The 26,994-nt window shown below is 45.5% G+C and overlaps 1 protein-coding gene across 3 annotated transcripts in view; it reads right to left on the bottom strand.

Annotated features, from left to right (window-relative positions):
• Nucleotides 1-24,264, bottom strand: part of ETV6 (ETS variant transcription factor 6) — a 140,094-nt gene extending 115,830 nt beyond the window's left edge. For 2 of the 3 annotated variants that reach the window (XM_076344616.1, XM_076344624.1), the window contains exon 1: nucleotides 24,038-24,264. In XM_076344616.1, the coding sequence (XP_076200731.1) occupies nucleotides 24,038-24,070 (33 nt within the window). In that variant the 5' untranslated portion in view covers nucleotides 24,071-24,264. Of the gene's footprint in view, nucleotides 1-23,503; nucleotides 23,525-24,037 lie in introns of those variants that run through there. The other variant, XM_076344632.1, reaches the window with a different exon arrangement.
• Nucleotides 24,265-26,994: the final 2,730 nt, after the last annotated feature.

The following is a 26,994-nucleotide window of genomic DNA, read 5'->3' as shown; positions in this document are numbered from 1 at the left end:
AGTAGTGTGAATTAAGGACATCAAGGTGACAAGCAGTGCAATCAATTCCTTCCAAAAAAAATTCACTCCATACAATGTTTTGTCTTTCCTGAGGGATTTACTTTGTGGTTGTTTAAGTTTAAGCATCAGTGATTTTTTTTTTTTTTTAAAGGATAAAATCTTTCCATCTAAAAATTCTAACCAGATGTGGATTTCAGACTTCCAAATTTGGGAATGTTCAGATCAAGAGCTGTTGTTTTAGTCTTTTAGCCATGATCATCACTGTAAACATAAAAGTTTTCAATTATTTCACCCTCAAACCATCAAGATGCTCAACCTATCTCAGTAGATGTTTACAGGACCCAGGCCTAAATCACAAAACCTTAGATCACACAAGTTTTGCACAATTCTGCTAATTTGGTTATGAAAGTTTAGCAAATTTTTTGATGCAAATCTCACGTATGGCAATTACCTGGGTGAGCTAAGGACAAGTTTCAAAATGGGTATATGTGCCTCCCCTCAATTTGCATCACAAATTGCAAGTTTCTAAGAGGAGGGAGTATGTTCCTTTCTCTTTCTTCAGCTGGGCTCTGCTAGTTGCTAATCCTGACCTTCTGAGACATTGCAGAGATGAGCAATCCCTTCCTGAACCATCAGTTCCCTCTGTCCGGTGCATCTCCCAAAACAAAAGAGAAAAATGAGAAAATATTCCTTGTATTTCCTTGTAGAAAGCTCTAGCTTTCTACCAACCATTTAATAAATTTAACTTTTTAATAAATCATTTAACCATTTAATAAATCACTATGTAGATGTTATTTAAATAATTCTTAACCCTTCTGGCTATGGAATTAGATGTTAACCCAATGCTTCCCAATTTGGTAGTACCTTTATGGCAGTGACCGAGTTCTCTTCTCCCTCCATGTATCAGTCTTCCCTTTCACTCATCTTTAGACATCAATTCACCCCCTTCAGTCCTTCACAGAATTTGCTTCTCCTCCATGGAAACTAAGTTATCTACCTGTTTCAAACATCACAGACAACATCAGTCCATTGTTGCTACTAGCTTGGGCTTACGTTCTGTGGAACAAGATGTTTGAGGATTACTGCATGCTGTACAGGCAGCTGCACAGTTAAAGCCTCCCAGCGCTACAAGGCAACAGAGCAGCATTTCTGCTTTTTTTTTTTTTTTAAACACAGGTGATACTGAGGCACAGACAAGGAGCACATAGGCAGCTCAAGGAGTCACCCATAAGAAAATCCAGCTGTCTGCAGGATTGGACAAAAAAAATCCACTTCAGACTAACTCTTTAGAGAGCATACAGTAGTCTCTAATTTTAGAAAAGAACATTACTTAAAAGTAAGTGTAACAGGCAAAAGCATATATTGTACATAACATTATGATATATATAATATATATTGCACTTAATGTAGCATATAACAATAACACACACAACATACATTTTGATCCCAAATTTATGAGCTGGAATTTATGTCAGTGGCAATTAGTAATGGAAACTCCCATAGGTTCTAATTGAAATGGATTAAGTCCTGATGCTAAGATTGCAACACTCACAAAAATCCTGGATCTATAGATGGAAAGAAACAAAAGTACATGAATTCCTGAGATGTGATCCTGAAACTCGTTCTCTCATAAACAATCTCATTGAGAAAATCCAACCCAGGTGAAAGTTCTGAATCATATCCTTCCAAAATCAGTGGTAAAGACCCCAAGATGATCAAAATGCCTGGAGGGATATACTGAACTGAGGTTGGCCTACAGAGGAAAAAAAATTAAGAGCGTCTCACATGATGTATGAGAAGAACTCAAGCAGCAAATGGAGTTGTAACACTCTTTCTAGGCACTGTAATCCCACCACCCTGCAAACAGCTCCCGAGTTGAGATCCTGGAAAAGGTAATTTCCTTGGCAACAATAAATTGCTGCTCTTACAAAAGCTAGGTTGGCTGTCAAACCTTGGGGTTCATTAAAGCAGCTTCCAACACTGACCTAAGTCTGCCTCTTAGCATAATCATGAAACATTTTATGCCAGGACGATTGTGAAGACTGAAGCTCTCTTTGAAGACAGGCAAGTGGATGTATTGGAACAGTCATTGGTCGTTTGGTTTGGGGTTTGTTGTTGGTTTAGGTTGTTTTTTTTTTAAATGGAGGTACTACATCACTTAAATGCTCAAAGCATGGTTAACAGGGGTCATTACACTGCTGTATGAAAGCGTTTGCTTGGTGACCCTTGGTGACTGTTCTGAGCCCACCTGGAGGTTCAGGAGTTTCTTTTCAAGTCAACTCCATCCAAGAGCCAACTGTCAGGACAAGTTTGTTTGTCTCCATCTTCTGCAACCCAACTGGTAACACTTCCTCACTGTGAAGATGACTCTCTGCTCCATCTCCTGCATACTTGATAAGACAGGTTCTACAGGCCAGATGTTGACATCTTTTACACCAGCAAATACAGCTTTCTCCTGGCTGACAGCTTGGGTGATACTAATGAGTTGGCATAAGTGGGAATGGCCCTGCAGTTTGGGTTCAGTGAGCAGTACTGTTCATGATGCTCTGAAAAGAGAGTATGGTAAGGGAGCTATTGCCACGCTTATCATTAAGCATGTGCTTAAATGTGTTGTTGAACAAGTGCCCAAAGCACCAGGCTAGAACAAAACAGATTGCTATTCCTGTCTTAGGATGGCAGATGCTAAATAAGCTGTTCCCTTTTCACCACTGCTCCTCTCTGCCTCAGTTTCCCCATTAGAAAAACAGAGGAAATTACACTGATTTGCTTTGTAAAGCCTTTGGAAACAGCAGCTGAAACATGAAACAAAAGCTGGGCCTTGCTCCACTAAGGACCCAAGGCCTGGTTATGGCCCACTACAGGCTTTAAGGCAAGGAGTTTAATCCTTCTCAGGAAGGACCTTATACAAGCTGGAGGAAGGATCCAAGTACCAATGGACCAGTACCTAGCATGAACCATACACATTACAGATCTGCAATAGTAGAATACCCAGCTATCTCACCTCTCCTCCCAGGGGCAGTACATGTCACAAGACGTGATCCGAGTTGTTCCTCACACCTCCTCCATAATTTTTAGAAGGGCTGCACGTACACTACAGACACGCGCAGACCTACCAATGTCCATCAGGTCTGACTAACACAGCTATGCCAGCAGAAGCGCATACTGTGGACCCAACCAGATCAATAAAACTGCACTCATGCTGGAAGAATTTGTTTCACTAGTGGACAGTGGTGGTTTTTACAGCATTACACAGCCACATTTATCCTCAGACCACTCTCTCAATACACTCTGTCTGCTATTCTTGTCCGTGTAAAGCACTGATATAGCTTCAAAAAGATTTCCTTTCTCTGGCCTGTACTCCCACACTTTCAGGAAGCTGTTTGAGCCTCTCAACCTCTCATTTTCTAATCTGCTATTCCTATACACACACAGTCCTCAGCAACTCTGCTTCAAACCACAGGTGGCCAAAAATCTACCACAACCACAGGACCGTGGAGTCAGGAGGGGTACAGAAAAACACACAGCACCACTACTTGAGATGTAAGTGGTGAGCGAACCCCAGTTCCAAGAAGTGCAGAGCAAGGTGCATTTGTACTCACCGCAAAGTGGCTACAAGTGCAAGCAAAATTCCTCAGGGGTCCCCCAGGGAAAGAAAACTCTTCCAGGAACCTATCCCACTGCCCTTTCTCAAGGCATTTAAGAACCAGCAGTTCTTCACAGGGATACCCCACAGGCAAGGGAAGGTGCTCAAAGGGAGCACTTCAGCCACCTTTTTGTAAAGCTTCTGAGTGAAGCTCAAATTAGCACCTAACTTCCAAAGGAAACATCATCTCACCAGTAAAACATACAGGAACAATCTTTGGGACTAAGGGGAGAGGAAAGAAAGAAGTGACCTGTGAAGAGTTGGAGATTATTATTTACAAGGCTGAAAACATCCTCCCACACACATACACACACCTTTCCTTGTCTGCTGTACTGGTCCCGAGTAGAAATTGCACAATAACATTGCTTGAGCTGATCTAATTCAAGGATAGATCCAACAAAAATTACTCTCAAACTTAAGTAAGCCCAGCAGGGGCAGCTCCAAAATCCTCTGTTCAGCTACTCAAATAACCTAAGAGGGATGTAGATTCTGTACGAACAGCTTCTGCAGCTTGGAAAGTGCCTGTTCGCAAACAAGGTGGCAAACATTGACCATTTCAGCCTGGAAAAGGAAGGGAGTAATCCCTGGGAGCTGACTGTCAGGTCAGAGCCACTGCCCCTTAACAGAGCTGAGAGTCCACACTACCAGTGACGCAGCAGCACTGGCAGGACTTATTTCAGAGAAGCAGGGAGGGTGATGCACAACCATTCAACACAACTAGTGTGGAAGCTACATCTCCAAATGAAAGATTTCCATTCTTATGTAATTTGTTTCCACCCAGAAAAAATGAAAATCTCACTTTCCGATATTTTAGGAGCTCTCTCTGGTAATTACAATGTTCCAAGAGCTAATGGCTATCTATTCATAGGCAAGTGTTCTAGCTAAGGCTTCTCTCCTTTTTTAAATTAAACAAAACAAAAGCATTCAGCATTGGACCTCTTCACTGTTTGATATCTATTCAGTCCATGCTGAACAGGTCTACAGTACTACTAGTCTACCTTGGCACTTAGGTACCTTTGTATGGTGCAAAGTGTTCGGTGAGGGGTGGTAGAAGAAAGAGGAAATCACATCTCTGAGATGGGACAAGAGACAAAACCAAGACAGACAAGCACTTTAAATAAATCTGAAAGTGATTTAACAACAAATGGAGATTTCTTCCAATCACAGTACACAGAAGGAACTGATAATAAAGTAATAGCCAGATGAATGGAAGACAGGTGGATAGCAGTCAACCAAACTAATGAAGTAGCTCCTGCACCAATTTCATACTTGTCAGAGACATTCTGAATGTTTTACATTTTGCAGGGTGTGGGGGGGAATACGAAACCTTCCTCAGTATGTGAGCCCAGTTAGTTTTCCAACTTGCAGGCAATGCAGAGTCTCGGGAGGAAAAGATGCCTCCATCTGTGCACTGAGACAGGGCAGTGGAAAGCAGTCTTGTATGCCAGCCAGCGAGCATCCCTGCCTCCTTTCTCTCTCATCAATAGTGCACACATCAAAGAGATGACTCATCGGGGCAAGGTCAGCCTTAAAATCTGTTGAGCCTCAAGTTGCAAAGTCTTGAGCTGGTGCAGGGGAGGAGACAGGTAATCAGACAGCAAGTCACCTCTTGCGGCTGCAGAGAAGCAACAGCATCAGTGCTACCCACTGTTTGGGAGCAAGAATGGTCAGTGAGCCGCCTCCCTCCCCGACCAGGCTGCCTGTCAGACAGAGACATCATGCAGGCTCAAGAGATAAAGCATCTGCACAGTTTCAGGTGGTCAACAGTGTTACTTGAGACTGGACATGGGATACAGACAGGTAGCTGGGTCAAGAACAAAAAAATTTGGAGGGTTTGTCATCTGCCTGCCATGCAGGTGTCACGGGTAAGATGTAAAACACTGGTTAAAGAGATGCAATGGACTCCGCTCATGGCTTCTTACCAGCCCCTCTGGCCTTAAAAAAGGAAAGAAAAAAGTGCTATTTTGTACCATCATTTCCTATTTTTGTTGGTGGTGGTGCCATCATCTCCTAATCAGAAATTATCATTATTAGAAAAAATGTTGTCTGTATTCTGAGGGAAAGCTGTTGTTTCAGTCAACTTCCTCAAGCTGAGTCAGGAAAAAACAAATGAAGAAAGGCGTTCTGAAATGCTGAATCATTCTGCTTTGTATGAGAACACCTCAAAATAAAAAATAATAGCAATTAAAAAAAAAGAGGGACAAACTGGCCTTGCTGTTAACAAATCCCTAGGAATCTGACCAGACTTCTAAGAGTTTGTTTTTGTGGTTTTTTTTTTTTTTTTAAACCAAAAGACATTCTTTTTCCCTCATGTTTGAGCTTTCAGAAAATGAATTAAAAGTACTTCTGTGACAAAATCTGTCTCTTGACTAGCTTTCATTATGGCCAGTGCCACTGACTAATAATGACTTTTCCTTTACCAGTTATCTCTTGGTCAGTTATCACTATAGGCTTCAGCCAAATCCTCTTGAACTCAGTGGAGCATAAAGATCAGGTCCAATAAAACACGACTGTCTTATAATCTCTGGTAAATACTTGGGTCTTGAAGAGTGACTTCTTTCCTCCTTTAGCTGCAAAAGTTTCTTTAGTTTTTCAAGTAACTTTGGAGGAGGGAAGAGAATTTCTCAAGTCTTCACCACAATGATCATCTAAGCTGCTATCAGCCGGAAGGAACCATTTCACTAAAATCTACCCAAATCGCCAATGTTGGGGTAATACCAGACTGATAGCTTGGCAGTTCTACACTGTGCAGATTTTAATATTAATTTTCATTAAATTTTAAGTTCATTATCCTAGCCCCCTTTTATGCATCAGCCAACACAGTAGTATCTTTAGGAGTTCTTCAGACAGAGTTCAAAATAGAAGTTTTTAAAAAAAAAAGTGAACTACCCAAAATCATACCACGGTACTGTTAAACCCTGGGTCCTACTGCCAATAATCCTGCAATATTAATCATCCCAGCAAGGGATTAGGGCAAGATCATTATTAATTATTTGTATTAGAGGCACAAGCAGTTTCTACCCGTGATCTGACTCCATTTTCCTAGGTGTTAACACTTTATGGAGGGGAAAATCACATTAAATGACTTCAAGGTCACAGAGAACGCAGTGGCAAAGCAGGGACTGAACTAAAACCTCCTGTATCTCCATACAGTACCTTTAACCCAAGCCTACCCTCCCTGTCCAGGATAATGAGTATATCAGGCTGGTATATTTTTTATAACCATGTCGCAAGGCCAGTATAGAAGACATAAGAAAAATAAAACAAGATCTATGAGCTGGCCTAGTTTTCTGTAGAAAGGATGCCACAAATACCTTTCATGCCAAATCCAATACAGGGCATATATACCAAGTTCCCAGGAAAGCTGCGGTGAGCATGGCTCATAAAGAGCTAGCATTTATGGACTGAATGTATCATTTCCATGTTTGCATGTTTCGAGGACACAATTTTAACAGATAATTGAAACTCTGAAATGACCTCTAGATTAGGCACGTGGGACGAACTTCCTCCCCTGACCCAGAGAGGCTTCACGCTTTGCTGCATGGTTAAACAGGTCCAGACCGTCTGTCAGCATCAGTGGTACAGAACAGCATAAATTTGCAATGGAAGTAGGGGGCTTGGCATTCAGCGTTCTCGGTCTATCTCAGAAGACTGAATACGTGCAAGTGCCTCCTTTTATTAAAGCAGTGTTCTCCTACAATTAAACCTAAACGGCACGGCCAAGGTGTGTTCAGAAATGCAAAGCAAGCCATAGCACAGTTGGAAGTCCGCAGATCACAGCAGCGGGGCCTCACGCTGATACCAGAAGGCTCATTCATACCTCCAGGCAACAGCTCTTCACACTAGAAGAGCAAACCACGCTGCTTCAGACCCTTGGTGTCTGCTGGCATAAGAAAAGGAGAGATGGCTTCTCAGCACAAGAACCACCGCTTTCCTGAATCAGTGACCACTTTTCCTGTAGCTACTCTATCTAGCCTAAAGGGACAGTTCTTGTAAAGAAAGTAGGCGTGAATCTTTAAAAGCTTTGGTTCTGATGTCAGGTAACAGAGATCTGGCCAAACCTTTATTCTGAGTTTCATCAACGCTTTAATCCCAGATCAACTGGCACTGCCACTGAAAAAACATGCCCTGCCCTCCTCATGTTCCCAGCTGCTCGTTTCCACCTCCACACCATGCTCTGCCTTGCGCTAGCGCAAGCTGTCCATTTTAATCCAGATCTGCTGCCCTATCAAGCACACGTCCGCCCAAACATTTGTGCCAGCCCACAGGAGGAGGAAGGGGAAGGGTGGGACAAGATCTTTCAGGGTGCCACCACCTTATCTTGAATTAAGAGCCTCATCAAACTACTTCTTCAGCAAAATAAGAATGGTGCACTTTCGCAGTGCCTTTAAAGAATGGTTAAAAACCTGTGGAGAAGTAACCAACTTCAAGTCAGCCCAAAGTTGGATACAAGTAAATACTCCTTCACAGAGACACTGCCAGAGGCAGGGAAGGATGGTATGACAGTATCGTACAGCCACACCATAGAAGAATTCAGGAACTAGCAGGCTCAACCTAGGATGAAGACCCAGGACCCCTGCTCAAGCCACAATTTTCACTTGCCTCACCATATCTTGAGCAGGACTCTTCTTCATATCATGCTTAAAGAGCCTCACCTCTTATGATGCCAAATCCCGCTGTACTTCAAAAGAAACCAGGTTATAGCATAGCCTGCCAATACAGTCCGCGACCTCCTACGTGCACTTCACAGCAACAAATAGGGCAGAGTTTAGAGAGAATACCCTTACCCTGTGAAAAGGGAAATGACAGAGCATACAAGTAAGAGGCAAAATAGGAGGAGGCCAGACACTAGTTAGCCACTAGAAAAACAAACATCTCAGCACAAATGACTTGTGCCTGGAAAAATGCTTCTTAATGAGCCCACAGCCAGAATAATTAACAATGGACGGCAGCAAGACCTGAGATCGAGAAATGGAGGGAAGGAAGTTAACGACCTGGCCACACGAGCAGCCTGCTACTTTTGCACACTGGGATCTGCGCGCTGCCTTTTCATTTTAGGCAGATGCTATGCAAGCCAGCAGCAATGGGAAATCAGACAGGCTAAGATTATCCTTTCATCTGACACACTGTTAAGAAATCAAAGTTAAAGTACTTTCCATTAACGGTCTAAATCACTCCAAGTTTACCACTGTACTGCCATATAGATTATCAAACCCTTGCCTTTTTTTTCCACTGGAAGGACAAGATCAGATAGAATACTGCTGCTTTCTAAAACCAGGCATATCATTTAGCTCCTATTTCAAGTGACTTGAAGAACAAACAGACTTTGCAATCTCCAAGGGCTGTGTTTTCCCAGTAGCCTTGTCACCACCACTTTTAAGGACTGCAGCTTCAAACATGTGAAAGGCGAGGTGAAACTTGAGGCACAAACCTGAAGGAAAACACAGCATGGCGACTGTGCATGAATGAACAGGCTATCCATTTGGAAATGTGTGAAAGGGGCAGGCTGAGCACTGGAAAAGGCAGGCATGAGAAAATTTAGCCCTGCTTCACCAGCCTAAGATGAGGGCTGCATTCAAGAGTGCGTTGTTAACTGTTCATTTGTCCACAGATCACATTCCAGCACCCACTCCTGCAGCACCATGAACCATACCGATACCCAAAGTCTGAGTGGGAACTTTGGGAGTTAAATAGTTGAGTGCAAACAGCTAGGATATCAGTAAGAAAGAAATTAAAGATGATCTACAAAACCTGGGCAAATACTACAGTCCTTGGTCACAGGATCATGTTACTGCTGTGCTTGCACACTGGGTTAGGAAAGTGCATGTCCAGACTCTGCATGTGGTACACGGACATACTTTAATTCACTTTTGTATGGAATGATAAAATTAACTGCCTTGTGTTTAACACTGGGAAAACAGAATTCCTTCAGCTATCAGCATCTTTTGGGAATTTCTGATTCTGTTTCACTGTTGGTAGCGGGTATAATGTCTTCACACATTCAGCCTCTATAGCCAGCACTTGGGAACAGTGAAGGAAGAGCCTGTCCCCAGAGGGACTGTCCAAGCTGGTGTGGTGGGACAGGACCTCAGGAGACAGTTAAAGGTGAGCAGGTTGTGCAGCACAGACATCACAACTAAGTTCGGCCTAAAGACAGGCAAGTATGTACCACATGAGAGGAAGCTGCTATGGTATCTGCCTGCTGTAGGACACCATTCTAGATGTAGGGCTTGGTAAAGGACACACAAGCATTTTCAGGTTGTTTTTTTTTTCCTTTTAGCCCGCTCACCTTTCTAGTTCTAATTGCCCACAAACTGCATTAGCATAGGACAAGCATGGTTTGAGAAATAGCTCAACTTGCACTGAAGGAAAACATTTGGTGTACACAGGGTCCCACGAGAAGGTCCTGTCTGCCGGCTTACTCATTTCTTAATCATTATGTGTAGAAAAATGAAGTCCAGGCACTCAGTAAACAACACTTCCTCCTCAATTTTCTCAGCTATTAGGAATTTGAAAAGAAGAGTCTGGGATTGAAAGGCCAAGAGATTGAACTATCAAAGCAAGATAGTAACTCCAAAGCAGGTTTCAGGCACGCTGATGGAATAAATTAATGGAGGTGCTGGAATTGTCCCTGTATCATATAACACCTGTTCATCAGCCACACAGTCATGTGGTTACGTGTTTGTGCTATCCAAACAAACGCATCCTCATCTTGCAAGGAACTGTGTTCACTTGTCTCTTATCAACCATCAGAAGAGGTGCAGCTGACACAGCACGTAGCATTTGAATTATCTAAGAATCTAGTTATTTTTTCCACCCTCTGTCAGCCAAATCTTGGGAAAAACCTAGAGAAATAAAATAGGTCAGGGCACTTTATGCCAATAAATGGCGTCACAGCCCAAGAGGAGAGTCAAGGACAGGAAAATCCCCAAGAATTTTCCCGAACAAAATTCACTGAGAAGTCCTTCATAACCTGAAGAACATTCGTCTCATAAATTTCAGATGGTCAGGTTACCTCTGCTGAGGAAACATCACAAGAAGATCAAGAAACAGAGCAGAAGGTCTGATTCACATGAGAGGTTTTCTCAACTGTTATTTTTCCACTTGTCAGAGGCATCTGTAGAGAGTCCAGCACCAAAGTATAAAAGCCCTCGATGAAAGTGGAAAAACACAGTAGTTCTGGTCAGTCCAAAGGTCTGTCTAAGCTAGTACCACATCTCCAGCAACACCCAGCAGGAAATGCTCAGGGTAAGAGCACAAGGAATAAACTCTCCCTTGCACACTCCCCCAGCAACCCACAGGTTAGGGACTTTCCGAGCCAAGGACTGTAGCTGTATCTTTGCAATTAATGGTCCCAAATAGATCCATCTAGTATGAACTTTTTGAAACCAATTGCCTGTTTGGCCCTACATTACAACTCCTGGTAGTAAGTTCGGTAACCTCACTGTATGTTGTGTGAAAACATACTTTCCTGTTTAAAACTGCTGGATGCTTCCATCTGATCCTCTCTGTTCCCATACGATGAGAAATAACCCTTCCCAATTCAACTTCTCCCGGCCTCTGCATCTCATGACCTTCTAAAGCAAATTTTTATGACTTCCACAGGAGTCTGCAATGGGCCCAGCTGCTTGCAGTTGCTGCCACAGCAAACTCCTCCCCCTCACTTCTTAATTCCTTCACTCTCAATCCCACCATATTTCCCTGGCTCCTGTTTTCCTTCCTCCACTAACCTCCAGTCCCATAGCTTAGAGTAGGTGTACAGAAATATAGATAGCAGATCTCTGGTTCAAACAGCTCCCTATCTACATAGGCATGGAGAGCCACCCCATGTCAAAGCTCGCATCTTGCAGCAGTGCCGAATCTCTTTAAATTTCTGTGTTTCTGGCCGTGAAGGTAGATGGGCTGAGAGCAGCATACTCTAGGACCTCTGGTGGAAATCAAGACAAGCTCCAACCCTGAAGTGCAGGACTGCTCACCTGGACTTTTATCACCACCAGCATGTGTCTAGAAAAACCTGCAGGTGACCAGTTTGTTGGAGCTTGCAAGACTATGATAAAAAGTTTTTTCAGAAAACCCACAGGGACAAATTCTGAACAAAAAATGTCTATTTTTCAAGTATATGTAGTTATTTTATTTCCAGAAGTATAGATACCAACCAAGCCATTCATTTTTGCGAGCAAGTAATTTGAACAGCGGTCAAGAAAAATTTTGCTGACCAGTCAAAACTGTTGAGGCTGGCTCTGTTTCTCAGGTGTTGATGGAAAGCAACCTAAAAATGGAACTTCCTCCATCCCCAGAAGTTATCATTCTAACCATCTCTACTAATTAATTCCCTTAATTCATTTTGGGTTTTGTTGGGTTTTGGTTGGGGTTTTTTCTTCCCTCTTTAGAAGATGAAAATTTAAATATGCATGTGCTTACTATAATGCTTAAATTTAAACATGCTTTAAAACCAAGCCCTACTCCAGGCCAGCTGCTCCGTGTCCTCTGTATGCAAATCATCGAAGGAGCTATCTCAATGTCATCAATCCACGGCTTTCACACTTTCTTCACTGCTGTGCCAACCACCTGCTGACAACCTGGGTCCACCTATGTTTATTTTTTAATTGAGGTTAAGAAAGTGACAGAACTTTGGTTGTTGTTTGGGGGAGGGTTTTCTTCCTCTTTTTCAACAAAAAGGAGGCCAAGGCCCATACAACTGAATGAGTATTTTGCATATGACAGAGTGCTCTGTGGACAACTGATGGAAAATGGACAAGGAGTTAGGAAACTCCAGTCTAGACTGAAGGAAACTAGCCCTCTCTTTCATCAGTATTTAAGCTCACCTTATAACTGCACTAGCTGAAGTGATGGTGACACAACTCTGCACCTCCTAGGGAGTAGGACCATGACGTTCTCATCCCAGCAAGCAGGAAGGGCAAGCACGAGTGATGGGACAGGCCAGCCTAAGCACAGTATCATCTGCCAAGCAAATAGAGAGGGGGAGTCCCAGGTAGGCAGCAGACAAAGGGCCCAAGGAGACTGTGTTGGGAGAGCACAGCATTATTTTGCTGCAGCTACAGGTACCAAGAGGCTACATGAAGTCACTCTTGCTCCCCATCTGTGAAGCAGGGCAATCCTAGCTCCCTACCTCACAGGGAACTGACTGTGACAACACATTAAAACATTCAGCTAACAGAGACTTCTGAGTATCTTAGAAAGCATACAGACACCTCTACTACAGGACGCCAATTAAAACCTGTTTTTTCAGAGCCTTTTCTTTCCAGGAGCACTAATACTATAAGGATTTTGGTTTCATTTGGAACCAGGAGGCTTGTTCTGCATCTACGATGGCTTTCCCTCCTGTTTGCAAAGCCAAACCTTCACACTAAACTGGAGAAATACCCCTCATGTCAGCTGATTTTCCATTGCTTCAGCCCTCCGTGGCTAAAGAAGATGGGTCTCACCACTAAAGCATTAAATGAAAACTCAGTATAGAGGACAACACGCAGAGGACAGAAAGGGGTTCTGACTAGCACTGTATTCAAGATCCGCCAAGGTATTATGTCTAAACATGTATAATTTTTCTAAGCCACTTCTTTTAAAATTTCAATTTTAAGGTTTTAATTTAAAAAAAAAACCCAAATGTGAAACTAAAGTGTATTGAGATCCAGTCATAACTATAATAGCAGAAAATAATTTTAAAGGTAAATTCCAAGTACAAAAGCTTGTGCCAAAGCATAAAAGAAAGTCCTACCATGCGAACAAATGGGACCCACTATTATACACCTAGAGCCTGAGCCTGCCAAAGAGCCAAGCCAGCTTTTGGCAACAGATACAGAGAGAATATTTTCTTCTTTCAGCTTAGTCAATTACTTCATTACAATGACTAGTTTACCCAAAGTTGGAAAATGCTTTGGAGTTGCAGAAACAGGAAGCTTGTTTTCTTCCTCCAGTCAACAAATAAAAATGAGGGGTGAGGGAGAAAATCTACTAATACTAGATCAGCATGACAAGAAACAATCAGCGCAATTAAAAAAAAAAGATAATATTTCCTTTGCTTAATAAAAAAGCTTGTTATTTATTAAGTAATATTACCTCAAAATGTACCAGGTACTTCCTTTTCATGTACAATTAACAAAACTTTTTTTTTTTTAAGAATTATTTTTAATGCTCAGGTTTTGATGAGGGAGACTGCACTTGTAATTACATTTCACTGCAAAGCGAAGTGCAGTCTATCATAAACAGCATGTAAAAATAAAATAAAAAAAAAAATCAATCATCCAGCAAATAAAGTAATTCGTTATTTTCCAAAATAAAAGCCTAACTAAATCTGTATGAGGCTATCCAATTACTTACATAAATACTTGTGGACATTGTATAGATTAGCAGAAAGGAGAACTAAATTTAGGTTAAAGGCCATATTTAGCTGCACATATGTTTTAATGGCTATCCAACACTGTGAATCACTGTCTCTTTAGGAAAACTAAAAAGTACACATGCAAAACAATATCAGAATTGATTTTATATATCCATTCTTCTATTTGCCATTAAAAAAAAAAAAAAAAAGAAGTCACAATCAAAGCATGATGCAAGGTCTGTACAAATGACAGCATTTCTTAGCGAGTGAGACAGTTCAGTGACTGCTTGCAACATTTGGCCAGGCAGTGAAAGCAGCAACTCTTATGCCCATGGCTGCAAGCTCCAATTGGGACACCATTTGTCACGTATGCGAAAAAGAGTTAATGCTTCAGGAACACATTTCACATGGGTGATAATGGGAACTGGGAGACCTTTGGAAAAGCATAGGTCAACCCACATTTGGCTCCTAGAAGCAAACAATGTCTCTTCCCCATAACCAGAAAACTTCCCTTTTTCAAATGCTGATCTGTAATTCCTCTTCCATGTATTCCGTGAAGGTTTTCCCCTCTTTCATTTGAATCTGGGTAATTAAAGCAACAAAGCCAATCTCTTGCTAGTCCTAGCAATCCAGACTTCACAAATCTCTCTGAGTCACAGACACAAATTCTTCCTTAGCTCTCTTCCCACTTACAATTAACTAGTGTTCTTGAAATCAAGACTGCTGGGGCTGAGACTCAGGAAACAATCCAGAGGAGACTAATAAGCACTTGAGACCAGCCTTCCAGGGTGCAAAATTTTACATTGAAGCATCTGAACGCCTATACATCATCAGAGCAAGTCTATCTTGCCTGGGATCTTGTCCCCAAAAGACAAGAAGTCTCTGTTTCAGGAAAGGCTTAAGAGACAGAAAAAGCAATCTTTCCCCTGTGTAATTAATAGGGTTTTTTTCATCCCCATACAGTCTGTTAGGCTTAATATCTTCCCCATATTCCTCTACCCTGTTTTTTAAATCCATTTGTACTTTTAGCCTCCGCAGCATCCTGCAGCAGTGAGTTCCACAACTTAACACAGATGGAAGAAGTACTTGTTTTCTTGCTGGCTGGTAAATTTCATTGCCTGCTCTAGTTTTGTGCTATCAGAAATAATTGCTCCCCATACTACACTACTGTACGATTTTATAGATTCTAGTATACGTCCCCCAGCAGTCTCCTTTCCAAGCCGAAGAGTGCTAGGCAATATAGCTTCTCTTCCTATGGAAGTTTCCCCAGGCAACTTCACTGCTTATTTCCATATCTTTTTCGGTGCCACTACAAACCTTCCTAGCGATCAGGAAAACATGCTGTAATCAGAAGCGATACACGGCATGGATTCAAACTGCAATATACAGATAATTTCTATTTTACTTCCTGCTCCTTTCCCACTACAGTTTTATTTGCCTATTTGACCCCAAATTGAAAACTGAGCTCAGTTTTCTCTTTTATTCACCAACCAAATCATTTCCTAAAATACAATCCCAGCTGCCAGACCAGTTCTGGGAGGTCTATCAGCAAACAGGACCGAACAGCTCAAGGGGACCTTTCTGTTAAGCAGAAGAGCCGTAGAGAGCCTCACTCAAAACTACCAAGAGGAAAAAAAAAATACTGCACTTTCTGCCTACTTCTCCAAGCCTGCAAAACTCAGCCACTGCCCGTCAACATGGTTCAGTTGGCTGTGCTAATTGGCTGTGCATACGCTATTAATTCACTCTCTTCTTACTTTGAGGTTTAAAAGAAGTTGTAATTTGTCCCAGTTGGGAGGTAATACAAGCCAGCGCACCGTCAGTCACGGAGCTCTGATGACTCGGCCGGTGTGAGGTAGCTTGCTAAGACAGTATCTCCAGTGTGTTCGAGCCCAGTGTTTACTGTGCAACATGCGATACGTATCTCAGGCCACATGCCATGAAGTATTTTACAGCCCATAACCTTCTTCCCTTGGAAACCGCTCCCACAGTCTTCCCCAAGTCCTCTTCCAGAGAACCCATTTGCTCAAGGCATTTGACGGTGACACAACCACTCAGACTGGCAACTGAGAAATATCTTTTACACCCATCAGCACTCCTGTTCCTGCTACCTGGCGCTTGCTGGCACCCTGGGACTTAGCAGTAACGAGTGCATCCTCATCCCTCTGTGAAAACAGTTCAGCCCTTCATTTCCTCACCCCCAGGGAGATGGTGGGTCCGTCACTCCACAGTCACAGCACAGCCCCAATTGGGCACGTTGCACCTACGTGTGCCTACACCAGGCTGCCCGACCCAGCACAACAGTGCTCTAAACTGGAAGGAGCTGGTCCTCTGGAGCTGGGGTGAGGCTGCTGGGACCAGAGCCACCACGGTAGAAGGGCAGTGGCACAGCTGACAATGGCCCATCGGCGCTACCCTCATCGCTCTGCAGGCTTCAAGTTGCAGCCGGTCTCACGCAGTGGTACCTGCTGGAAATATCCAAGCAGCTTCTCATGGATGTGGCAGTGAGGACCCATCTGCCAGGGGACACTCTTCCTGGTAGCCTCCAGTGATGACTGGGACAAACACCCTCACCCCAGAGCCTCCAGCTCCTCACACCCTACCACCTCTAACCTCAGCTCCTGGACAGGTCTGAGGCGGCTTGGCTTTGCCAGTGTTTTAAAGCACAGGGCAGGTAGGAAGATGAGAACTCGCCATTCAAGAGGGAACATGGTGAAACAACAACCTCCAGTCCTAATCCACCAGAAGAAAAAAGGATTACTTCTGCCATGGGGGAGAATCCTAACACAGACCTCAGATCAGTTCCTAGAAAGTGGGAAGGAGCTCCCCAATATTGCTGTAATGCTGGGTTTGCTCCATTTGACCTCCAAGCACATCAGCAGAGCTTCACAGTGCTCCATCAATGACAGAAAACACTTTTATGTGAAGTCCTTTTTAGGGAAAAAAGGAGGAAGAGAAAAGAAAAATGTGGTTTGCAGATACTGAATGCCTTGCTGTGGCCCTACTAACTGGATAAATCTGTCTCTGAATTCTAGTATTACTATCTCTGGCACTTTCATTAAACATTTCATTTATCTGGTAGAACTCCAAGCTCCTGGATTTCCACAGAATCCCATACCATTTAGAAAACACTCCCAGTTTCTGTTAATAGATGTTTTGGAGGATCCCACTGAAGACACAACGGAAAAATCCCTTCAGCCATACTCTGTTGAAATTCAAACTATATAAAGAATCTCACTCTCTGCTGCATTCCATCGGTTTTAAAGATACTCTTTACTGGATGCCAGTTGGTTTCCTCCAGATTAAACTCTCAAGACTTTTCAAAACAAATAATTTCCAAGTTCGATCAGACCCTACCTGAGCTAGCTAGCTAGGGAAAAAAAAAAACCAAAACCCAAAAAAACCTACAAGAAAAGCAGACAAAAAACAAACAAAAAACCCACCAAGAAATCACTCATAATTCCTATTTATAACCACATTTAATTTTCTTTTAAAATTAAACATCCAAACTCTGGATTTAATATTAGCCAGCTTAGTTTAACATGTAAAGCCCGATTGTCACATTCAAAGTATTTTTGTGGAGTTGTACTAACACTTAACTCTTGCAGTCACACCCAATGCTACTCTTGGCATTATACACATCTTTAAAATGATTTACAATGCTATTTATTTCCGTGTGCAAACATTCCATAGAACACCAACACAAATACCGCAGTGAGAATCTCTCTCTTTCATTCCCATTTTCTCCCCAGACTGTCTTAACCAGGACAGTATTTGCAAACTGTAAAAGAACAACACTGAAGCAAAGAAACTGCATGTGGCTTAACAAGGAATAACCTTTGGAAAATAATTTCGATGAAGAATCATTTATAGCTTTCCTTAATTGCTATACCCAGTTCGCTTTGGAGCTCAGTAGCATTACAGAAGAGAAGCAATACCATCTATCAGTGAAAAGCTTAACTCCTTTCAAAATCCTTTATTTACCACTGCTCCAGACATTCCATAAACAAGTTCAACTTCAGCTGGAGTTTTCAGTATTTATTTTCCTGCCAGCAGTGGCATTTTTGGAAAAAAAAAAAAAAAAAAAAAATCAAAAAAATCAGTATAATCTAGGCTTGAGTTCCATATGTTACTAAAGAAGTAGATAAAGAGAGTAGCTGTCCTCTGTGCTCCAACAAAACACTGCCTGAAGACAACTCGACAACACCAGAACCAATATGGTCTAAATTTGGCTTGGGCTGTAGACCTAAAAAAATAACCCACGATAACAGGAATCAATTGCCACAACTCTGCTGTTAAAGGCACAGGAGTTTTGGTGGCCTGTTTGGTCTCTTTGCTCAGGCTGAACCTGAGCATGTACCTGGGCTCAGTTTGGCTTCGTCACAATTGCCTAGAGGAACATCCCACCCGTGGGCTGTCCTGGGCAGCCTCCTTCCTTCAGGAGGCACAGGGACACATTGCGACCTAAAAATTAATTGTTGTGACAATGCTAGCAGCTGACTACCAGCCACTGCCTTTGCCAGCAGGTCCTCCCTTGTCAGATCTAACAGAGAGGGATGCCCTCCTACCCCCAGGAAGAAGTAAAACCTGGGACAACCGAGTATGCAGCCTGCTCTGCATTCAGCTTCAGGGAGCCCTGGGAAGGACAGTGGTCAGGGATTGCTCTGGCAGCCACATCTGGTTGCCATCCCTCCCAGGCACTCCTGCCCTGGGCCAGGAGCAGGACTGTGGCAGAACAGCTACGCCTGCACCACATGCCTGCCTCTCCCAAAGCCAAGTTCAATGCAGGCTGTGGGCACAGAAACACCACCCTGCCTGTGCATGGCTGATCCAGCCATAGGGACATGGTAAAGCAGTAATATCTTGCTCCCTCCAGCTGCTCAGCAAAGGTAGGTGGCCCCTACCAAAAAAGCCAACAGCCAAACACCTACCCCCCTGCACCAAACACCATGTGAACTAAAAAGCCAGGAACAAATCAGATCACTCTGTCACTGATTTCCGTAATAAACACAATTTGTTTCCGTGCTGCATTACAAATACTGAGCCTTGCTACGCCCTGCAGAGGTAAGTTCATTACTATTTTATGCCTGTTTCACAGACAGGGAAAGCAAAGGCCAAAGCAAACATTTTCAGAGGCACTTGCTTTTGAATTGCTGTCGCTCTGGGGATGCCCAGGTGAAGGCACTGAACCACAAATACTCCAGAACAAATGCATGCAAAAAAACCCAAATTAGCCAATTTTTGGCTTGTAGGTCAGAACCACACTACTGGCCAAAAACACAGGTTGCCTTAGCTCTCCTTTCTCACAGTAAGCATGTTATTAGGAAAGCTTTTGTCAGAAGACTTCAGAAGGCAAGCTATCCCCGGTAAGCACTCAAGGACCCAAATAACTTTTCTAAAAGGCAGAAACCTCACTTCTGTGTAACTGTACAAGACTTCATCTCCTGCTTATCATCATTTCTATCAGCAAAGCGCTGCTTAGCCACCTCCCTCCAAAAGGCACTTTGAGATGCAAGGTGTAATATGCATGTAAATTATCATTAAAGTATCCTCTGTTTAATTGGGGCATTTCAGATTGGGGCTGCTGTTTTAATGGGTTGCCTCCCAGGAAACTGACTTCACCTGTAATGACACAGTGAATAGTAATGACCAGTGTTTAATTGGGGCAGTGTTAGTAAAATTTTGCTTCAGAGGGATTAAATTTAGCTGGTGTCAAGGAGTTAAGTGATTAATCAGGTGTTAAATAGTATGTACTTCTAAACACTGGTCTTCTCCCATTCAATCCTACACCCACTGAACTTAATGAGAGTTTTGTCATTGACACTAACAGAAGGATCCTCCTCCTAGTACACAGCCTTGGTTAAGAGTAACAGGATTCTAGCTGCATGGTGCTGAACAGTCCCTCAGCATGGGAAGCCTTCGGTGGGAGAGAGCTCTTTGCAAAAACAGCATCAATGAAGCATTAGAAGACATAAAGCACTACTTAAAAATTAAGTAAATCTGGGGAAACCAGTTAAGATTGAAAGCTTGAACACTATGCTGATTCTTTGCCCTTTGGCTTACATGAGCAGTCTTTTTCTCATCTTCCTTTCTTCAAACGATTACAAAGTACATTCTCAAATCCAAAATGAGCACCAGTGAGACAAGTCCTCGAGCTACAGGGTTCTATGCCAACTCCTGCAGTGCCCATACAATCACAAGGGCTACTACATACAGCTCGCTGCAAGAGAAAGCGCTCACATCCACCAGCATACAGCTGCATAAAATCTCCACCAGAGTCAGTTGTGAAACCCAACTCACAGGAAGGTGCCGTGCCTTCAGTGCTGCCCACAGAAAGCACTCTCAGCTCAAGCATCAGCCAGGCACACGCAAGGGAGCCTGGGCTCGGAGAAGCCCTGGTCTGGGAGATCTGAAGCAGCTGATCCCCCCCGCCATATTCCCAGTTTTAGTTCCCACCCAACTCCACACTTGTGCCAGCACAATTTTTTGTATGGTCCCATGGCAAATCAGACTAAGCAACTGAAAGTGCCAGATTTGTAGAAAGGATAATAAACAAATTAAACTGCGCCCTTTGGGACCCTTCTGTTTGCCTGCTGAATTTTGAGCCTCTATATGACACCACGGTGATATTCTCAAGGTATTATAATTTCAGGAAAAAACAGGGACATCCTCACAATCAGAAAGCTCCAGGTGAGGTTTTAAACAGAACTCATCACCACTTGGACCTTAATTAATCACAGAAATCATCACCTGTGTCTAAACTTCTCATCCTGTCTCCCTTTGAGCTTTTGCTCTCATGTAAGCCTTTGCCAAGGTGTTTACGCTCTCCCTGTGCTTCACTTCTCCCATCTGGGGGAGGAGAGGTGAGGCTGTAAGGATCACTTGCCAATACTGTAATGAGTGCCAACGTCCTGGCAGTATTTACAATAGTATAATCAGCTAACTACTATGGCTCAGGATCAGAGGAACAGGTTTACTACCAACGTAGACATCCCAACAGCTGGGATGAAAAAAGTGTCCGAATACGACAACCACACCAGATGTCCCTTCCCAACCCACCTCGGAGTCAAAGCCCTCAGGCCCTCTTGGGCTGGAGTCTGCCACAAGCCAGAAGCCTATCGGTTCATGCAGAGAGTACACTGACACCCTAAGCTGTAGCGAACACTGAGGGTTCAACCTTAACGCTTATCTCTGACCCCCAAGATCTTATTTTCTAAACCCCACTGATGACTTCTCTCTGCAGCTTTAGGCTCCTTACACACACACTTAACTTCCTTGCCACAACGGGTCTGCTTGCCATCTGCCAGGCAAGCACACACCCAAGTGTTGGCAAGATCAGGATATTAGCATTATATTTCTCCTCTCTGAGACAGAGTTAATGTAAGTAAGCACACATACTTGCCACAAAGCAAACACGTATCAATATACAATCACACATACATACTGATAAGTACTTGACATGAACCAAGATATTACTGCAAGTTTATATTGATTACCAGTAGTTAAATATATACCAACACTTCACCTCCTCAAAGTTTTCCTAAATCTTGTTAGAGCGCTTCTCTAATAAGGTGAAATAGGGAGACTGTACACTGAGCAGCTTGGGCATAAACAAAGCACTAGCCTTCACTCCCTCCACTGAAGCTTTCCACCCCAGTTGCCGTGGCATTTACTGCACGCACCCTTGCCCCGTGTTGGAGGAGGAAGGGAAAAAAATAAATAAATACGAAATACATCCACCAGCACCACCGCTTCAAGTTCACAGGCTCCTAATGAAACTCTGCAACACGCTCGCAGCACAATACTTGGCTACTTTTCAGAACAACACAGCAGCTTAGCAGCGAACTTGGAGTACGGTGCGGAGCTTACTCCTCTGCCTCGACCTCACACTCTGTGCCGCGAGCTGGACTAGCACGCTGAAGAAATAATCGATCATACTTGTATAATCACACTACCATTTAAACAACTCCTCTTAAATCCAGCTGCTGATCGCAACTACCTTTAACTCTGCCTGGTTGAAACAAGCATCCAAAAAAAACCCAAAAGGTAGTTAGAAAAACTGAAGAGAAAGTTACCCAGAATGGTTTGACTGGTGAAGAAATGCTATCATTTGAAATTCACATTTCTGTCTGAGAATATGTACTTTCTATATTTGAAACTATTAAAATAATCACCAGAGAAGCCAACAACAGTCATTTCTGTCTTCCAACAAAGACAACTGCAAGGGTCAGCATGTAAACAAATCACACGTTAAAAAGTAAAAATAAGTTCAGACCACGATGTTTAGAAAGTCACTTAAAAAAAAAAAATCAGTTTCCCAGTATCTCTCTAAACTTAATGAAAAATTGGCATTCAATCATTTCAAGACTCAAACAGAAGTTTGCTTGTATCTCTTCTGCTATGCAGCTGATCCCTTACAGTATGACTCTATAACATACCTTAGCGAGGTTAGGGAAGGACCAGGTTCACTGTTCCTGAAGTCAGCAGTAGTTTTGCTGTTGATTTCAGTAAGAGCAGAAGTAAGCCTCATATTTTCAAAACGACACATGTCGAAAACGAGGAAGCACAACCTATATGACACTACTTTTTCGTGACATTCGTGTTCTTCTGTCTAGAGAACACATCCTACCTTTCCACAGGGTTTACTAGAAAAAACAGTAGTTATATTTCAGTTTATATATATAGGGATCTGCTTAGTTAATTGTACACATTTTGCCTGCATTAGCATTTTGCCATACTGTAACACGCATACAATACCCTATTATCCAATTTGTCCGTCTGTGTTATGAAAAGTCAAACTAGACTCTCTAAGCCACGAGACTTCATGGGACACAGGCCCAAACGCATTTAACTCAGCAAGAGAAAATACACCCAGAAGTTTTCAAATTGTGGTCACACCGTATAGAACGCAAGACTCCCACCGTAAACGTACACACACACACACGGGACAAGCAAACAAAAAAGTGTCATGCTTTTAAGCTAATAAATGTTTATTCCAGGCTCTTCCCCTTAGAGAGAGTCTGGAAGTCACCTTCTCTTTCCAGGCAGGGAAAGACAACTGCTAAAGCACTCTTATTCGGACAGAGTTAGTCGCGAGCAGAAGGGAGATTGCAGGCTGGCAACGAGGCAAAGCAACTCCTGAAGAAACTGCATAATTGAAACAAAACCGATGGGTGAGGGAAGGAGAGAGGAAAGCACTATTTCTAGCAGGCTGCTAGATAGGAAGGGTCTGGACAAAAAAGGAAACTCGATTTTGTTTCCATTGTCTCAGCTTTATACCGCCTCCACTTAAAACGAGAAACTTCACGGTGCAACCCCTTCAACAGGCCAAGCCACGGAGAAACACATCCCCCAGGCCCTGGCAGAGCGGGGCCAGGCTGCGCAGCCCTGGCTCCCCTACCTGCTGACGGCCAAGCGATGCCAGTAAATACAGCGACTACAAATAAAGAGTAATAATATGGATATTACAAAAAAAAAAAAAATTTAAAAGCAAAAAATTAAAAGAAAGCCCCACAACCCACTGTTGGTGGAAGCAGCAGCGGCTGCATCTCCCCGACGGCAGGAAACTTTCTGCGAAGTTGCTGGCGGGGGACCGCGGGCAGCCAGCCCCGCGGGAGGCCAGGCCGGGCTCCGGGGCTCCGTTTAAAGCGCCCAGCGCGCCGCCGGCTGCTGCCGTGAAGAACCACGCCGCGAAATCCCGGCCGCGGCCGCTTTGCTGTGCGTGTCCCCCCGGGGCAGGCGCACGGCGCTGACAACCGACGGGAGCCGCGTCCCTGTGTCCGCGTCCTGCGTCCCCCCCCCGCCCGCGGCCGGCCGCCAGCGCGGGGAGCTCCGCGCTCCTGACTGCCGCGTCTGAGGGCTGCGCGCCCCGCAAACGTGGGGGGACCCCGGCCCCCCCCCGCGACCGCCCTTCACGCGGGGAAAAAGAGAAGAGGAAGAAACAGTTATCTTCACCCAAACAACCCTGGGCAAAACACAGCGCCCACCGCCCTGAGGCGCCGGCGGGCGCGTCCCGCGCTGACAGGGGCCGGACAGACAGAGGGACAGAGCTTTACCTTGATGCAACACTGAGCAGGAGCCTCAGACATCTCTCAGGAGGGAAACGGCGAAGCCCGGCGGGGCGGGCGCGGGCGGACGGGAAGTTCTCGGGCTTTCCCCACTTTCCGCTCCTCTCCCGGCCCGGCGGCGCGGCCCGACCCGGCCCGTCCCCTCAAGGGGAAGTTACTGCCGCCACCATCGCCCGGCGGCGGGCGCGGCGCGGCCCGCGGAGCTGCCCGGGGGAGGCGCCCCGCCGCCGGAGTCCCCTCCTCAGCGCCGCCGCCGCCGCCGCTCCTCTGAGGGCGCGCGATCGCCCCCGCCCCCCCCGCGCGCGCCTGTGGCTCTGTGTGCGCGTGTGTGTGTGACTGCGCGCTCTCCGCCCGTCCGAGTCCGCCTGTGAGTCGGTGCGCGCGCGCGCGGCACGGGGACCTGGGGGGGTGAGGGGGGGGGGAGCGCGGGGGGAGGGGCGGGCGCTGCCGGCGCGGCCCCGCTCCCCGCCGGTGTTTTCCTTCCTGGAAGAGAGAAACCGAAAGGCGGCGGGGGCCGGGCCGGGCCTGGCCGGGCGCTGCGCCCCGCCCCGCCCCGCGCCGCTCATTGATCCGGAGTTTCGGGGCCGAAACTGACGTGGGTTCCCGGCACCCCGCACCGCCCCTTAAAGGGGCCGCGCCGGCAGGAGACGGCCGCCGGCATGAACGGCCGCCGCCACCGCCGGGGAGGGGCGAAGGCGGGGCGGCGGCGGCGGTGCCCCGCGGCCGGGGCGGGAGTGCGGCGAGCCGCCGGCGCCCTCGGGTGCCGATGCGGGCCGGCCAAAGCGGAGGGGAGGCTAGAAAGGCGCAGCCGGGTCGCGTCGCCTTATTTAGTGTCATTGGACTTCGCGGGGTGCCGCGGCGGCGGGGGGGTCGCGCGGGGCCTTTAGACGCCGCGCGCCGGTACCGGCCTTCAGCGCCGGGCCGGGCAGCGGGATGGGCGAACGCGGCTGGGGGGGGGGGGGGGCAGCGGGTGCAGCGCCGGCCCGCGGGCAGCACAATGGCCTTTGTTCCACCGCCGGGGCTGCCCCTTTAAGAGCCCCGACCAGGAAATGAGGCTCGGGTTACCGCGGGGCACGGGAAGTCCGGGGCGGGGGGCACCGCCGGCCCGTGTTCCTCGCCAGCCCCACGCGCGGCCCGGTCCGCCGCCCCACAGAGCCCCCCCGGCCTGTGATTGCAAAGCCAAAGGGACCGAGGGGGGAGCGGGAGGTCGCGGCCCCGCCGTGGCCGGGCGACCCCGGCCCCTGCCCCACCGGAGGACGGCCGGCCCGGGGGAAACCTCCTGCCAGCCGGCGAGGGAAGTCCCCGGGGCTCAGCCTGTGTTTGGACCCCGGAGCGGGTGGCACGTAGCTCCAGCACAGAGGTCCGGGGGGACGTTGTGTCATCCGCAGCGTATGGGATACATACTATGCCGTGGGTTATTTCCAGCTGGGATGGTGTTACGCTGTTTTCCCTCGCCCTCCAGTCCCTGGAGTCACAGGATTGAGTACAGCCCTAGCCCTCGTGACGGGGGTGAAAAGAGGGCGGAAAGGCAAAAAATAACTCGGCCATCTCTTCGTCTAAATCTCTCTTTGTGAATTTAAAGACAGTTTTTCGGTGTCCTGGCTGGTTTTTGGGTGCACCCACTTTATTCCGAGTCCCGAACATGCCTGAGAGCACAGTCCTGCTTGTACCCATGTCACTGCAAGGCAGAACCACCTCTGGAATCTGCTGTAAGGATGCTGTGCGTTGGGATAGAACAGGCTCCTATTAAGTGATTCAATGCTACCGAAAATAGCAAACGAGAGGGAATCCTACCACAGTGTTTTAAAGCAAGCCTTAGCTCACGTTATGTGGTGGCTGCTTAACCGTGCGCTTGCATCAAATGCAGTGCTGCTTCACCTGTGTGGCCAGGAGGCGAGACTGCTGGGACCTCCCAGTAGGCATCCCTTGGTGGGCTACCGCAGGCCATTTTGCAAACCAGGACCAACTCCCTGCAGCCTCTTACAGCTTCGTTTTGGCCAGTCCCTGAAACTAAACGAGGAAGAAGGAGGGAAGGTACTATTCCCTCTCAGCCTAGCAACCAATGACCCTTTTTTAATATAGGGCCAACTCAATAATAAAGGATTAATATTCACCTGTCTTCCCTCAGCATGGCTGAACTGCTGGAGTAGAGTCGTTGCATCTCTATTGCTTTTACAATGCTGCTCTCTCCCTTATTATTCTCTCTGCTTCATCACTATGACATTTTCCCTTTCTACCTGCATGATTACCACTGGCTTTCCCCAAGCGCTGAGTCATTATTCTGTATCTCATGGCAAGTTGGGGGGTTTTGTGATTCCTTATATTAAATGTAGAAATTAGAGATGGAAAAGACCTGTTAGGTCATCTACTCCGCTCCCCTGCTGGTAGAGGATTTACAGCACATGCTTGATTGCTCTGTCCACTTTCATTTTAAATGCCTCAGGTCATGGGGCTTCCACCTCTTTCTTTTGGAGACTATTTCACGGTCCAGCAAGTCCCATGGTCAGGAAGATATTTGGCCTATATTTTCATTTGTCCAGTGTCACCCAATTACTCCTGGTTATAACCATGTATTGTACTCCCCTAAACAATTTTTCTTCTCTCTGGCTGTTTGTGCCTTGCACTGAGGTGTCAATTCTTTTCCTAGCCATTGCCATTCGTTCTTTTTATCTCCTTTCATTAATCAGTCCCTGCAGCCACTTCATCATTGTCCTTGGTCTTCTCTGATTTCCATCCAATTGGTCATCATCTCCTCAGCCCACAGATGCCCGCATTTAGGGACAAGTATCTGCCTGATCCTTTGTGAATGCAGCCAAAACCCCATTACGGTTTACTTTGTCTCCAGGTTGCCTCTGAAGCTTGTACAAAATTTGTCACCAGCCATCGCCCTGAATCAGATCTGGTCCTGTTACTCCTCAGTGTTCCCTCTTGCAGTGCAACTGCAA

The sequence above is a fragment of the Aptenodytes patagonicus genome, chromosome 1 (genome assembly GCF_965638725.1).
Source record: "Aptenodytes patagonicus chromosome 1, bAptPat1.pri.cur, whole genome shotgun sequence".
Lineage (NCBI taxonomy): Eukaryota > Metazoa > Chordata > Aves > Sphenisciformes > Spheniscidae > Aptenodytes > Aptenodytes patagonicus.
This window is presented reverse-complemented; position numbering and strand designations above follow the sequence as displayed.